Source organism: Periophthalmus magnuspinnatus, chromosome 14 (assembly GCF_009829125.3).
Source record: "Periophthalmus magnuspinnatus isolate fPerMag1 chromosome 14, fPerMag1.2.pri, whole genome shotgun sequence".
In the NCBI taxonomy this organism is placed as follows: Eukaryota; Metazoa; Chordata; class Actinopteri; order Gobiiformes; family Gobiidae; genus Periophthalmus; species Periophthalmus magnuspinnatus.
Genome location: NC_047139.1, coordinates 5,071,667 through 5,087,080, shown reverse-complemented (window position 1 = coordinate 5,087,080; position 15,414 = coordinate 5,071,667). Strand labels below are relative to the sequence as shown.

Genomic DNA, 15,414 nt, shown 5'->3' with positions numbered 1-15,414 from the left:
TTGTGGGTTATTTTTAGAACGTGACCCCCCGCGATAAACGAGGGACCGCTATAAACTTCATATATTCCTGGCATTCTACATTTCGCATAGGGACTACAGTTAAAAATATCTACTACTGGCACATTTACAGACCTGTTTGTTGTTTATTGTCCCAAATAAAACACAACGTTAAAATGTCCATGTTTGCTTGCTGACTCGAACAGATGGACCCTCACGAGAACATCCTCCTGAGCACGCTGGACCTGAAGAACGACATGGGAATCTCGGAGCTCGCCCTGGGCTTGAACGACCCGCGGAACACCATGCTCACCTACGACAGCTCCACCCTGCAGTACCGCAAGGCCGGCCTCGCGCGCCACAACTTCGGCCGCAACGCGCTGGAGAGACACATGACCAAAAAGAGCAGGCTACGGAGGCGCGCGTCCCAGCTCAAAATCACCATCCCCGACTTGACTGACGTAAACTCTATTGACAAGTGGTCGCGGATGATCTTCCCAACCATGTTCTCTTTCTTCAACATCGTTTACTGGCTTTACTACGTCAACTAAACAGGGACATTTATATAGGAAAATAGAAAAAAAAAAGTGTATTTCTCATTTCTTTTGGTTTCATTTTGGAATATTCAGGATTTTACGTATTTTCCAGATACTCAAAAGACGAGATTACCAACATTTAAGGTGCCTGTACCTGGTTAGTTCTGATTTAGCGTTGTTTTTTTTTGTGTGTGACTTGCGTAGTAACTTATTTTTTTATATCGTTTTTGTTTTTAATTGCATTTTCAGGATATGAGTTGTTGCCAAAATACCAGTTAGGTGCAAGTTTACATGGAGTAAAGCGATGGGTGATATTCGAGTACTGTGACCGAAGCTAATATTAAAAAGAAAAAAAAGTAACTGTCAGGTTTTCCTATTTCTGGAGCAAAAAAAGTCTACTGCCCTACACTTGACTATTTACATAACTTTGACTGTGTGAGAGAAACATCCTCTACTTTAAGAAAAAAAGAAAAAAAGAAAAGCCAACTATTATATTTATCGTTTTTACTAAAAAAAAAAAAAAAAAAAGATACATTCCAAATTGTGTAGCCTCGCTAGAGTAATAAATTACAAAAAAATAAGTAAACATATTTAATCCAAAGCACATGTACACAGGTTTATTTAAGGAGCTCTATGTCATAACGATACACTCCTCCTTATGACTGTGTATGTACATGTACGTATGTGAATAAAACATACTAAAAACTCATATTTATTCAGTAATACAGAATAATAATGATGATAATCCTAAACACTTAAATTCACTAATGAAAAAGCACTTTATACGATGTAATTTCCATGTTGTTTTGAAAAATTGTGGCCCATAACAAAGCACAAAATGACCAAAACCACATATTGGACCATACCTTTTCTTCTGTTGACAATAGTATTCAGAATAGTTTGGAAAGCCACAGTTTATACTTCCATAGAACAGTGCTGTCTGTTTCCAGGAACATTTTATAAAACCTTTGCGCACTGACGATCCTAAAGCCATAGAGGCTGTACCTTCAACACCTGGTGCTCTCCAACTTATATTTAATTTACTATCACAACGTTTTGATATACATTCCCTTAATAAACTGTAGTCAGTACCTTTTTCGTTGCTAGAACAATCAAAAATGATCAATTATTGGGCCAAATATGGAAAATTTGATTATAAAAGAAGGATTTTAAATTATACAGATATGGCAAAAGATAAAATTGAAAGTCTAGCTCAAAAAAGACAATTACATTTTGACTTTTTAGTGATGAGCATCTTTAAGGTGCTGTGCCTGATTCTTAATAAGTGAAAAAACTGAATTCATTGTAAACAGTTTGCAGTGGTCCAAAGTTATTCCTCGTTTCCTGATGCATTCCTAGCATCGTAATTGTTCACAACGATATGTTTTTTTAAGCACTTTCCTCTATTTTCAAAGGCCAGAGCAGTTAGCATGTTAACAGTGCTACGTCCTGGTTTCCAAAGTTTGTATTGTAAATTTGTAGCTGAGTTCAACCGTGAGTGTCATAGCAACCAAAGAGCCAATCAGGAGTGAAGCTATTGAAGGTAACGCCCCTTCACATCCTTGGTTTAGTTGGGAGAGGGCGCTTAGCAACGCTGTTAATCAAATCAAACATGTTGCTAACGCCCGCAGAACAACCTCTGGGAAAGAAAGCAGCCGATTTGTCCGTTATTAATGTTCATATCTTGATTTACGGACACGAAAGCAGAATAAAAACACCAGGATCATGTAGAGCGGGTTAATACGAACATTCTGAGACCAAAATGACGAGTCTGACAGCAGTAGATACAGAGAGAAGGCTGACAGTTTTTCAATAGAAAGTGAATTGGAGCCATGATCACTTCCTATTTACAACATGTTGGCTAGCGGGTTAGCTCTGTCCATTTATATATACAGTTTATGATGCTCTTGAGGTCAAAATAAGTCTGCTGTGTACTGTTTGCATCTCATTTTAAACCATTTTGCTCAATTAAGTGTTCAAGGAAGTGTGTGTTAGCATGCTAGTTGTTGTTAGCGTTACTATTCCCGCTCCTGAACGTTTGCGAAAAGCTTACAAACTCACGGCGGTAAATAATTAGGATGCTCCGAATGCAAAAATAAGCGCTGAATGACTTTAGCCGACTGCAAACGTTTCAAAAATGAACTTTGTGGGTTTTTAAAGACGGTAAAAATCAAGTACTGCGCCTTTAACAACTACTGTCTACGGTTTATTATTACTTTGATGAGGTGGCCACTCTGCCTTCAGACCAAATGACCACAGAACTGCCCTTTAGAGCTACGTTTTACCGACAAATCTGTGTGGTTATAATTAGACTCGTAGAACTAGCAGGAACACAGTGTATCCATTTCACTTTACACAAATGAGTCATTCCTTTGTAACGCTCTTCATTTGGGTGTGGAGGAGTGAGCGGAGGGCGGTTCTGCTTTAGTTGTTTTTAATATGTAGCCACAGGAGGTGTGTTACTGCATGCTGTAGTCAATGTTAACTTTCTACTATTTTGAATTTGGGTCATCTGTTTCTCACGATGTTTGACCTCAACCTTACATAGGACATTTAGCAGTTTATGAAGATTATTTGTGGTAATATTTAAAAATGGAATACCTAATTTTGTTTTTTTGGGTTTTTTTGTTTTGGAAGAGGCCAAGGACTTTCACTATAATCTCGTGTTTTGTGAAAATTATTTTTAATTTCACATTTGTCCTATTTTTATGTACACAATGGTATCTGGTCTTAATAATCAATTTTATTACAGATATAATTATTAACGGCATAGGCACATTTTGTTTTCTGAAGGATGTGCTGTGCTTAAAGATGTACACTGTGTAACTTGACTGGCGGGGGGGGCGCTCGCTATCGTCTCCATGAAGATGTTACTGCGTTGTAATAATCCACACTATGGCTTTAAACTTGTTTTATCACCATAGAGACGAGGTCGAATCGAGAAAGCATGTTTTTTTTTCAAGGTATTTTTGAGGAATATAAACGCCTGTAATTTAATGAGCGCTCCCCTTAGAGATAGGGTGAGGAGCTCGGAGTAGAGACGTTGCTCCTCCGCGTCGAGAGGAGCAGCTGGGGCGGCCCCTAGGGAGGTTTTCAGGGCATGTCCCACCAGGAGGAGGCCCCAGGGACAACCTAGGACACGCTGGAGGGACTGTGTCTCTCGGCTGGCCTGGGAACGCCTCGGGGTCCCACTAGAGGAGCTGCAAGAAGTGTGGAAGTGTCTGGGGTGAGGGAAGTCTGGGAGTCCCTAGTTCGACTGCTTAGCCCCAGATAAGCAGAAGAAAATGGATGGATGTAATTTAATGAATGCAAGATTACTAAGTTTAATGCCATACTGTGGAAAGTTCGAAGAAAGCAACAACATCGCCACGGAGACGAGCAGGTGTCAGACCCCACACGAGAAAAGTTACATATTGCGCCATTGAAGTAATCATAATTATGTATGTACATATATGATACTGCAAATAATAGCCTTTGGATTGGTACATATTATATTATCTTGTAAATAAAATGGCCTTTCTACAGAAAAGACTAAAAGAAACTTTCAATAATAATATTTATACTGTAAGCGAATGCAAAATATATTGAAACTGTGTAAATAGCCTCTTTTAGCGTGTCACTCAAACACTCAGTGAAAATGCCATAGTTTAGTTCATTCTGCTCTTTCAATCCAAGCGTTTTACTTTGCCAAATGTTACAGGTAGAATCATGAATGTAGATGCAGCGTGGAGCGGCTGTGGAACATTTACTTCAACCGGTGAAATGATGAAAGGAAAAACACACAGAACACTACGGCATGTCTCAAAATCAGCCCTAAACTCCTCTCAGGTTTAGCGTAACGTTCTCTGGAGCCGGCGTGCACAGAGGCGGCGGTGAGGTCGGGGTACGCGATCATCTCATTGAATTTCAACACGACTGTCAGTCCAAACATTGTACTTCTAGTTTATTTTTGATATTTTTGGTTTTGAAGCCATTTTTATACGCTACTATAATTCATCAGCGCGGCGTATATTTGACATTCCTTCAAAGAAAAGACAAATTTTTCCTTTTTTTAAATTTTTTTTTATCAGAACTACCCAGAGCAAATGGAAGACTAGAGGATGATTTATGAAATGTCCCATTGTTTATACTATTAAATATATAGTTTTATTTACTTTCTATTCTAATGCAGAGGGTCTGGAGCAACCATCTTTATTTGGGACGTGCCCATCACAGTCTCGAATGGTTTTGACCAGCCTGTTTTTTCTGCATTATGTTCGAAAACAGAGTCTGGAAAGGGACTATAGAATGTGTAAAAATCCGTTTTAACTTGGGACAGTCAAACCACTGCAGCTAATCCTTTCAAAAATTCTCAGAACAAAATGTATAACTTCTTGTACATGAGATAAATGAGAGTTTCCAGCGTCGATTATTGATTCCGCGTTGTTTTCCCCCCCTTTTTACTCATAAACCGGCATGTTTGCTTTGACATGAACAGACCAGGTGTCTCTCTGATTGGTTAATCCACCTGTCAATCACGTCTCTCTGAAATGGGGAAAACGGGATATGGCTCCAGACTCGCAAGGGGATTGTAAAGTTTTATCGAAGCGAGTGGTTTTGGCAGGCCTGGAAACAAATCTCCAATATTGTCGTCTCATTTAGAACAAAATATATCGCCTCTTTTACCTCAGACGCAAGAGTTTTCACTTCCATTTAACAAAAAATTTTGAAACTTTGACACTTCAAACTTCGATCTTACCCCAACTTTACTTCTACCTCTGTGTATTTCCAAAGTAATGTGTTTCGAACTTACACTTTGACAACCCAGACACCACCTCAGCTGCTGAAAAAACAACCTGACCGCACTAAATCTAAAGTAGAAATAGTTCAAAATTTGTATATGATAATAGAATCGTGTGTTTGAGTGAACGTGTGGTGGATGTATGTTGACCGGCTCGACTAAGCACATTGTAAGAAAGCTCCGTAGTTCATTATTTTGTGTTTTGATTCACAGTGCTTTTGGTTGGATATATATTTTTATACTCCTGTCTATAAAAGTTTGTGTGAACGGACACTGTTTTCTGGCCATTGCTTTGACCGTTTCAACATTTCTTCCACAGAATGATGATTTTAAACTTACAACGTCGGGAGTCTTTTCATAGCCCCTTGTATAACTTTACAGAAACTTGTAAATGGTGACTTTTTTCCTGAAATGGTTGGGTGTTACGGGCGTTTTCAATGGACACTTTAAAAACGAGAAGGGGGAAGCCGATTTGACAGTGCATCTGGTGATGGTTTGCACACACTCACAAAAGAAGCCTTAGCCTGAATGCTGCCCAGGGCTCCTCTCCAGCAGCGCCATATTCTTCCTTCTATCTCTCTGTCTATCTCTTTCCTCTTTTTCATCTTTCTTCTCTCTTTCTCTCTCTTCACCTCAGAACAACCCTGTCTGTGCCATTCACCAGGAACCCCCAAAGCCCTGTAAAACCAGTGTCCATCTTTACTACATGAAAACCCAATGGAGATAAATACAATTGTCAATAAATATTGTATACAGTTCTAATCATGTGTGTGTTGTGTTTTCTTTTGGAAAATTAAAATCACTCTATGAATTATTATTTGATCTAAGTTGATCTAATTATTTGATCTAAGCTGTTGTGATGAAAATACTCTTAATTTGCAAAGGCTTTACCCATGAACAAGGATAGGGGAGCATGAATTTTCTACCCCACCTTGAACCATGTCCTTTGGAGGTTTAGTGTAAAATAGAGGTAGTGTTTTTATTTTCACAGAATTAAATCTATTCACTCACTGACACTTTTAAATCTTCAATAGCTCCTATAATTCTTAAGTTATATTCACCGAATTTTAGCAGGAGATAAACTGAACATTCCGAGATTTTTGGCAATATATACGGTCATAATTGTTCACTTACAGTTGAACTTATCACGACTTATATCTATCTGCTCTTGAACAACAGCAGGGTCGTTAAAGGCTGAAACTGAAGACAATAGCTGTTTACAGTTTCAGTGTGGTTATCTCCTCCCTTCAGACAGATATAAGGCAGTGTCCAGCAGTAATCTGACCAGAACTGAAGAAGCGGCTTGGACGAGCAGCGAAACGTCTTCACTCCTACAACGATTTGCCGAGTTGACAGATTTAAACTTCGTCTTTTATTATGGGTCAGATTTGGACGACTGAGGGACTACAGAGATGACGTTTCACAACTTTCAGAGGCCAGAGCGGAGTCGTCACGATAATGTTGACAGCAACTATCATGCTAACCACACACCTTCTGATTATGGTACAATAGCACTAATAACTTAGACGCAGAAAGCAGACGTGTGTTGACCTCAAGAACTGCTTATACTATACTTATAATACATCTTTACTAGGGCAAGACAAATTTGGCTAAAATACATGTACATTTGACTAAACTTTTAGTCGTCGTTCATTCAGGTGCCCTTCTTAACACAACATAATCCACTAAAACATTTGTGAAATTAGTGATGTTTTTTTTCTGTGCAATGCTCTAGAATCAGGTGCAGCGTCTTTAACGTCTCAGCTCATAAAACCCGTAAAACTGTCGCCTCAGCGTGACTGACCTGCTCCTGCAGTGACACAGACGGGATCCCAGCCTCTCCAGTGGAAACAGCTGGAGGAGCAGTGACTGTAGCGCCCCCTGTATGTGCCGCGTGTGATCTGAGCCCTCTGGACCGTGTAGAGACGCCACAAGACAAATGTCCAACTTGTCCCTGGTTCAAAGCCTGCCAAATACAACAGAGGAAGACACTAATGAGAAGACGACTGTGCACTGCTGAGAAGAACAAGAAAAAAACGTATTCAGCACAACATAGATCTGTGCACGGACGCCGCTCTGAAAAAACACACTGAAATGACGTTGAAAAGAGTGAAACGAGCGTCACTTTTGAATGTTTTGATTAAGTAAATTAATTAGAATCAACTCCAATACTTTTGACTATATATAAATCAGTTGGCCGATATATCAGGCCGATATTTGGCCTTTTTACCGTATCAGATATCGGCCTTAAGTCTCCAGCATAGGCCAATATTTAGTTTTGGTCAATCTGCTGTCTAAAAATACACACAAAACTTTAAATTAACACTTTAATACAAAAAGATATCTGCACAACACGTGACAACACAGCTCTCTTATAGATTTGTGGTTAAAAAAAAAAGGCTATTGAGAGTTTGTAGTCAATTTAAATGACATCATTTGGGGAAAATAATTTAAATCGGCTCTGAATATCGTCCCAAAAATTAGTGGCAGAGCTTATCGGACATCGGTTGGTCGGTATTCTTGTCATAACGACTGACCGGGACCAAAGATTCAGAATTCGGGTGAAAAGTTTAACAGTGTACCAGTCGAGGTGAACTGAGACGGAGAGTGAGAGGTTAGTACCGGTTGTGGAAAGCTGGGTCAGAGACGGAGGCGTGGTGCAGGTTCAGGGAAGAGAACTGGAAGAGAACAAAGATATTCAACTGAGGGAAAAAGGTATAAATGCCAAAACGAGACTGAGCCAAGCAGAGCAGAATCACTGAGGATACGTGAACGATCTGGCGCTGAGTGTCAGGTTCTAGACCCCCTTGTCCTCCCCAGGTACAGCTTGATTACGGATTAGTTGCAGGTGTGAGTGGGAGGAGCCTGAATCTCCGCCCAGCTCCAGGCTCTGACACAGAAGGAGGACAACAGCACAAAACACGACGGGATCTTGACAATTCTAAACAATTGGTATCGGCATCATCCATGAAAAAAAAAATAACATATTGGTTGGTCTCTACTTTTTGACAGCTCTAATTCACTGTCACCACATCTACCTTTATCGTAAATAGAAGGTCGCGGGTTCAATCTCTGCTCTAACCAGCTGTTTGACCCTGGGAAAGTCTTGCGTGACGTGGCGAGGTGAAGTGATGATGGTCGAAGAGACAAATGGCTCAGACTGATGGACGCATTTCTGTCAGTTTGCCCCACAGCAGCAGTAGCTCAACATCGCCAATTCTGAAAGGAAAATAAAGCAATGTACCGTATTTTTCAGGCTATAAAGCGCACCGAACGCTGTGGGTGACGTCACACTCGTCGCTGTTACTTTGCTGTTCAGTGATGATTCTGTCCTTCCTGACAACTCGGACGACACTTGAGCCACTCGCTCATCTTCTCCTCGTCCATCCTGCTCTTTTTGCTTCGCCTTGACGATGACGCCGGCTGGAAACTTTTCATTTGGCAAAGACTTTCTCTTGAAAATGACATTAGGCGCACCGGATTGTAAAGCGCACTGTTAATTTTTGAGAAAATTAAAGGATTTTAAGTGCAACTTATAGCCCGAAAAATATGTAAAGTAACGTATCGGTTTCTGCAAAAAATAAAATAAAGAAAATAAAAGCTAAATAACTAAAAACAAACAAAAAAAACTTTAAAAAAACACTACATATGTCCATTATATTCTTGCATATTACAAAACTATTACCCACTTTGCTCTGGAGGTAAATGGACAAAACAACGATAAGAACTGAGCGGAGGGAACTAGCTAACGCACAGAATGAAATGCATTTGTTGAAACTAGTTTATAATAATAATAAAAATACTGTGGTGGAACATTTGCAGAGCCGATAATGACACTGAGAACACATTGCCGCAAAGCAGACGATTTCAAATGGCGTTTTGGATGTGCGTACATGAGAACGTGAGTCATGAGAGGTGGGCTGGGCTGGCATTTTCACAAAGACACAGAAAAACCAATGTAATCTCTCTCTCTCTCTCCCACGGCAGCCTCTTCACTGCTCGCTCGCCCACGCCCGCTGTACGCATAATAGCGCGTCGGCGTATCTCCGTGTTTTACAAATGAGCCACTGCTTCAGATGAGTTCAACAACAACAACCAGCCCCATTGTTCAGCCAAGTTTTATTGTCAAGGCTGATTCACACGATATTTAAAAGTATGACAGGTTAGACACAGTTAACATAATTATATTAAACAGCTCGCCAAGTTTTTTCTAGTTTGACCATTTTAGATTTCAGGTTTTAGTAATTTTATTTCCAAGGTGCTCATGGGCAGCGTATAATGACATAAGAAGAAGCACCGTATTTTCAGGACTATAAGTTGCACTTTTTTCATAGTTTGTCCGGGGGTGCGACTTATACTCAGATGCGACTTATACGTGAAATTATTCCAATATATAATTTCAAATCCTCATTATTGTCATACTGAAAACCGCGTGAGGGCATTCTAGTCTTGTGCACCAGTATCTACTCCTCCTGTACCACTGAAAACTTAAAATTTCAACGTTACGGTAATTTTAAAAAGACGTCTGAGAAAGAAAAAAATGCCCCGAAAAGAAAATCATATTCTGCTGTGTCTGACGGAGCTTCAACTTCCTTAGGAGTTGGTGGAGTTTTTCAGAAGCGACACCGAGGATGAAGAATTCAGTGGATTTATTGATTTGTAGTGAGATCCAGAGTAAACGTGTTGCTTGTTTTTTCTGCTTTATTTATCTGATTAACTGTTAATATCTTACGTTAACAAACCAGACACGTGTTCAGTTCTGTCTGTGCTTCATGTCGCTGAATAAATATAAATGTGTTACGTTAGCGTGATGTACTGATATTCAGAGTGTTGTTCCACATTTTATTGCTATCATTATAACTTGTCTTTAAAGATAAAATGTCTGTTCTTGGTCTCAGATTTTGTAAAAATGAATTTCCCCCAAAATGCGACTTATATATGTTTTTTTCTTCATTATTATGCTTTTTTTTTTTTGGCTGGTGCGACTTTACTCCAGACAATACGGTAATTCCATAACTGTTACCGGGCAACTATATATTACACAAGAGTCAAAGCTTGTCTAATTTTGACAATAGCTTTACACTGTCAGAAAATATTATTCCCTTGTCAAACTATCCCTGCGTTTTGAATGGAATTTTTGGTGTTGATATACAGTTGAAACCAGAAGTTTACATACACTATATAAAAAAAGACACATATGCTTTTTTTTTCTCACTGTCTGACATGAAATTAGACAAAACTTTTCCTGTTTTAGGTCAATTAGGATTACCTAAATTATTTCTATTTGCTAAATGCCAGAATAATGAGATTTTTTCATTACTTTTACATACTGTACATCTCATTAGTATTTGGTACCATTGCCTTTACACTGTATGTTTTTGAATATCCTTCCACAAGATTCTCACAATTTGGCCCATTTCTCCTGACAGAACTGATGTAACTGAGCCAAGAAGGTCTGTCCATACAGTTTGAACAAGTTTGAGATCAGTGGTTTGTGATGGCCACTCCAAAACTTTGACTTTGTTATCCTTAAGCCACTTTGTAACCAGTTTGACAGTATGCTTCAGGTCATTGTCCATTTGGAAGACCCATTTGAGCCCAAGTTTTAACGTCGTGGCTGATGTCTTGAGATATTGCTTCAGTATTTCTGGTTTCAAGTGTAGATAGAGGTACTCTGTTATAGAAATCACTGCTACTTCATGTATTTTTGTACTTTTCTTCTCAACTTTTTCACAATCTGACACTTAACTGATGTATTATGATAAATACCATCCCACGAAACCTAATAATGAAAAAGTCTTATGCACTTTAAGCTTCATGCAGGCACCACCACCAACCAAAAACCCCACACTCCTAAATATAGAGCGTAAAGACAGATGGAGGAAGCACCTGCTGATATGGAAAAGCCAAAATGTTGCCATGAGAGAAGATGCCAGATCAAATTTCCATTATGCAGTATGGTGAGGGTCAGTTTATCAACCCCTTTAGAGGCATTTAGAGGCAATCTGACACTTGAGTTATGTTGCTAATTAAATAAAAACTATTTCATGCAAGTTTCATGGACACTGCTTCTTGTCAGTATCTGCTCGAACAAAACAACAATCTAATTATCCATTTTTAGAGGCTTTTCTTGTCTGTTTGGAGAGCCCTGTACCGTATGACTTAAGCTGTTAACGAATGTTCTTATTCCTGACAAAGCTGCGCGGTATTAGAATAAAAATTAAATAAATCTTAAAGAGGACATTATGTCAGATCAGCTTGTATGAGCTTCTAATCATATTCAAAGATGTATTTAGAGTGATTCATGTATGTTTGAAGAATACTGCTGCTCGCCAGTGCTGGAAGAAGTACTCCATTGCATTACTTAAGTAAAAATACAGATACTGGAGCAAAAAATACTCAAGTAAAAGTATCACATGAAAAAAATCGACTTAAGTAAAAGTATTAAAGTAGCCGTTTGAAAATGTACTTAGAGTAAAAAGTATAAATTTTAAAAGTTTTTTAAATTTATTATTATTTGTATTATTTTATTATTTGTTTTTGTTATTATTTATCTTTTTATTTTATTTTTTTAAGTTTTATTTTAAAAGTATTTTAATACTAAGTGCAGATTATAAGGCTTCAGATGTATTGATTTTGCTGAAGATTTGTGCAGATTTCTCTTTTTTTCAATAGAAACAACTGAATCAATCGCTTTTTTCTAGCTGCTTTTATTTGTACATTTTTACTCAAATTATGAACGTGTTAAAAATAAACCCTCAGACTTTTCAGTAGGTCTCAAATGGTAAAAAAAACCCTTTTGCTTTCCAGTCCAGGTCAAAAATGTAGTAGAGTAGAAAGTACAGATGCCTGCTCTCAAATGTAGTAAAGTAAAAGTAGAAAGTATCCACTTAAGTACAGCACTTTAGTACTTTTACTTTGTTATGTTGCTGCTGCTCACTAGTGTGTCTATTCATCTTATTCTGGAAGTTACCACGGGCACCGTCATCGTTTTTCCATGGGGTTGCTGATCTTGACAGTAAATCATTTCTATAGGGACAGAGCAGTTTTAAAGCCTCCGGAGAATCGGTGCAGCGTTGAATCGTTGGTCACGTAAACACTGAACATTTTACACAAATCAACACAAGTTTATATCAGATTTTCGAGGCCAAACTCTTTTCTCCAAATTCTCCACTGAAATGAATGAGATTCCCACTTATCTGGAACTGTCAGCACAAAGAAAGCACAGTTTGGACCATTTAGATGCAAAAGTGGACGAGGTGGAATAAGATCAATAGGAAGGACCGGCGGCGTGCGGGACCTTGTCGTCACGACTTCACGATGGCGACGTATCATTAAAGGCACAGGCGTGAATCGGTTCTCATTGGGCTCTACAATTTCCCAACCTGGAAGTCAGCAGACACTTTTATGAAGTCATTTTAGCTCAAGACTACGATTTAAAATGTCCAAAATATAAGATCATGTTCCACAAGTGTCGTAGATTATAACTGCAGACAAAAGCGCAATTTGTCTTCTATAAATTCAGTTATTTGTGGGTATTTTGTTCATCTGCTGTTTGTTTTTTTTTATCTCACCAAACGTCAGGACTCTCTTTTCATTTGTCTGTGCTTCCTCTCTGCTCCACTGCTCTATGTGAGACTCTGCAGCTAATTAAGACCAATGTATGTTAATAGAAGCTGCTCTCAGACTAATTAAGATTGTGATTACAGAGGAGATACTGCCGGCTCTGTCCTGCGCTCCAGTCTCATTGTGGAAAAAAAAGACAAGGCTTTTGCTTATATAGCTCCAGGAAATTGGTCTGGATACGTCTGTGCAGCATAAGTAGGTTACACACCACTATCTTTGAAAATGGACAAAGAGATGGGCTGCGTTAATCAAATGCGAGTTATTAGGAAATTAAATTATGCATGTTGGTTCAAAGTGTTTCTGTGAGGGAAGAGTATTGCACTGGCGAGTGTAACTACAAAGTTCTCATGTTGTGATTTAATTAACAGGTAAGTAAAGGGTAAAGTAGCAAAAGTGTCTAAAATATGTACACAAATGTCTAAATAAAAGAAGTTTAACTAAGAAACAGTGACAGGGTTAACAGATAATGAGTTTTAGTGTCTCTGAAAACCAGTCAAAGTCACATCTTCAGTTTGTCACATAAAGAAGGAGGAAAATAACGTAGTTTCATTCTATAATACTGTACTTATTTTTTTAAATCTACGAAGGTTTGAACTTTGAGAGAGTTTAAAAAGACAGAAATGAGAGAAAATGTTAACGCCTGTGTGAGAAAAGTGTATAAAGTGTGTGGTGAGGGGTTTTACAGCAAAAAACAGAGAATAATTGTAAAAAATAAAGCTGATACTTCGCAGATTTCGGCTACCGCAGGTTATTTTTAGAACGTGACCCCCGCGATAAACGAGGGACCACTGTACCAAACTATGAGCGTCCCAAACTAAATACAAGTCACATAAATCTACAAACAGAACCAACTGACAGAACTAAACTAGTGTCTCAAACTCATTTAGACACAGAGATCACAGAGTACTTTTAAATGTAAACGGTCACTTTTATATTTTGCTTTTCTACCTTCAGGTTTCTCAAAGAGCTTTACATCGAGGAACCACTCAGCCATTCACACACACATTCACACACACATTCACACACCGGTGCACACAGACACTGGGGGTGAGGTGGGTTAAGTGTCTTGCCCACGGACACAACAGCAGTGTTCATCTGTGGGAGCTGAATCACACCTCCGACCTGTGGGTCAGTGGATCTCACTGCTCTACCTACAATGTTTATGTTGAGAGTGGGATTTGAACCACCAACCTTCTATCAGAGCACTCTGCCAAGGTGCAGCTTTCTTAAAGTTGAACTACAGACTTTGTGATCTGGTTTGTTGTCATTGAAAAATTGTTGAGATGACAATGACATTTCCTCTCAGTCTTAGACCAAACAAAAATCCTAGCATTTTTTCTCTGAAATGAAATGAAAGCCGTCTGCTGTGGTAAACTCACAATGGAAACACACGCTCCTACTGCCATAGCAACCAACAACAAACGTCATTCTTCATGAAGGCACACAGGCCCTAGTTAGAGCATTGGGCCTGAGACCCGTGGACTTGGGCCGCTGTGAACCCAACACTACGACTCTGGACCACAGTAAACGGCAGGTTCAAACAGGAGGAGCTCACACTCTGGAGCAGGACGAGAGCAGAGTGAATGTGGCTCAGATCACGTATATTTGTATGAATGTGCAGTGCAGAGCTGCTGTTTGACACGTTTGTCTGGTGAGTCTGCGCAGGCGAGTCTGCCTCTGTCTGCGCAGGCGAGTCTGCCTCTGTCTGCGCAGGCGAGTCTGCCTCTGTCTGCGCAGGCGAGTCTGCCTCTGTCTGCGCAGGCGAGTCTGCCTCTGTCTGCGCAGGCGAGTCTGAGTCGTTCAAAAAGCTTTTTTTCCTCTGCCCCTGGCCCGTACAGTCCTCATATTGTATTTAGCCACATATGAAAGAAAAGACCTCTGTGTACAGAGGAAGCGAGCTCGTGCAATCGTATTCAGACGGCTCTGTCTGCTTGAAGCACGTTGTCATAGAAATAAGTTTGGTGATCAGCTGATGGACTCTCACGTGGCTCGTGGCGCCACACTGTGGTCAGTCCACAGACCGCACTAACGTGTGAATACATCCTAAAAGTGACTGACTTGTTCTCAAACTCCTGCGCCCTTGGCCTCAGATTCCTTGTTATTTTTCATGTTTTTATTTTATTTTTCCTGTATTTCATCATTTTCATTGTATAATGTGCAGTACCGTTACAGAATCAATCTCCATTCAGAATTCCAAGTAAGCGTCGGAGGATAAAAGGCGTGTTTCTCTGTTGTTTACACAAAGCAGTGTGTATGTAACTATGTACCCTGGCCTTGGAAAAAAATGCTATAGATGCTATGAAACAAGGAACATGTACAGAATGTCACGTTGTTCTTATAAGTGGAATCACTGTGGTCACATATATAAGGTCCCCTCAATAAGGCATCCTCTGTATATGACAATTTTAATGCCAGGCTGCGACGCAAAGTTTAACTGAATCATTTCAATCCTCAGAATACATAAGGTAATTTAAA

At 39.3% G+C, this 15,414-nt stretch overlaps 1 protein-coding gene across 2 annotated transcripts in view; it reads left to right on the top strand.

The window, feature by feature from the left end:
- The window catches only part of LOC117381861 (gamma-aminobutyric acid receptor subunit beta-2-like), a 109,127-nt gene extending 108,085 nt beyond the window's left edge, over positions 1–1,042 (top strand). The window contains exon 10 of one of the 2 annotated variants that reach the window (XM_033978898.2): positions 204–1,042. In XM_033978898.2, the coding sequence (XP_033834789.1) occupies positions 204–548 (345 nt within the window). In that variant the 3' untranslated portion in view covers positions 549–1,042. The remainder of the gene's footprint in view (positions 1–203) is intronic. The other variant, XM_055226396.1, reaches the window with a different exon arrangement.
- The last annotated feature ends 14,372 nt before the right edge of the window (positions 1,043–15,414 follow it).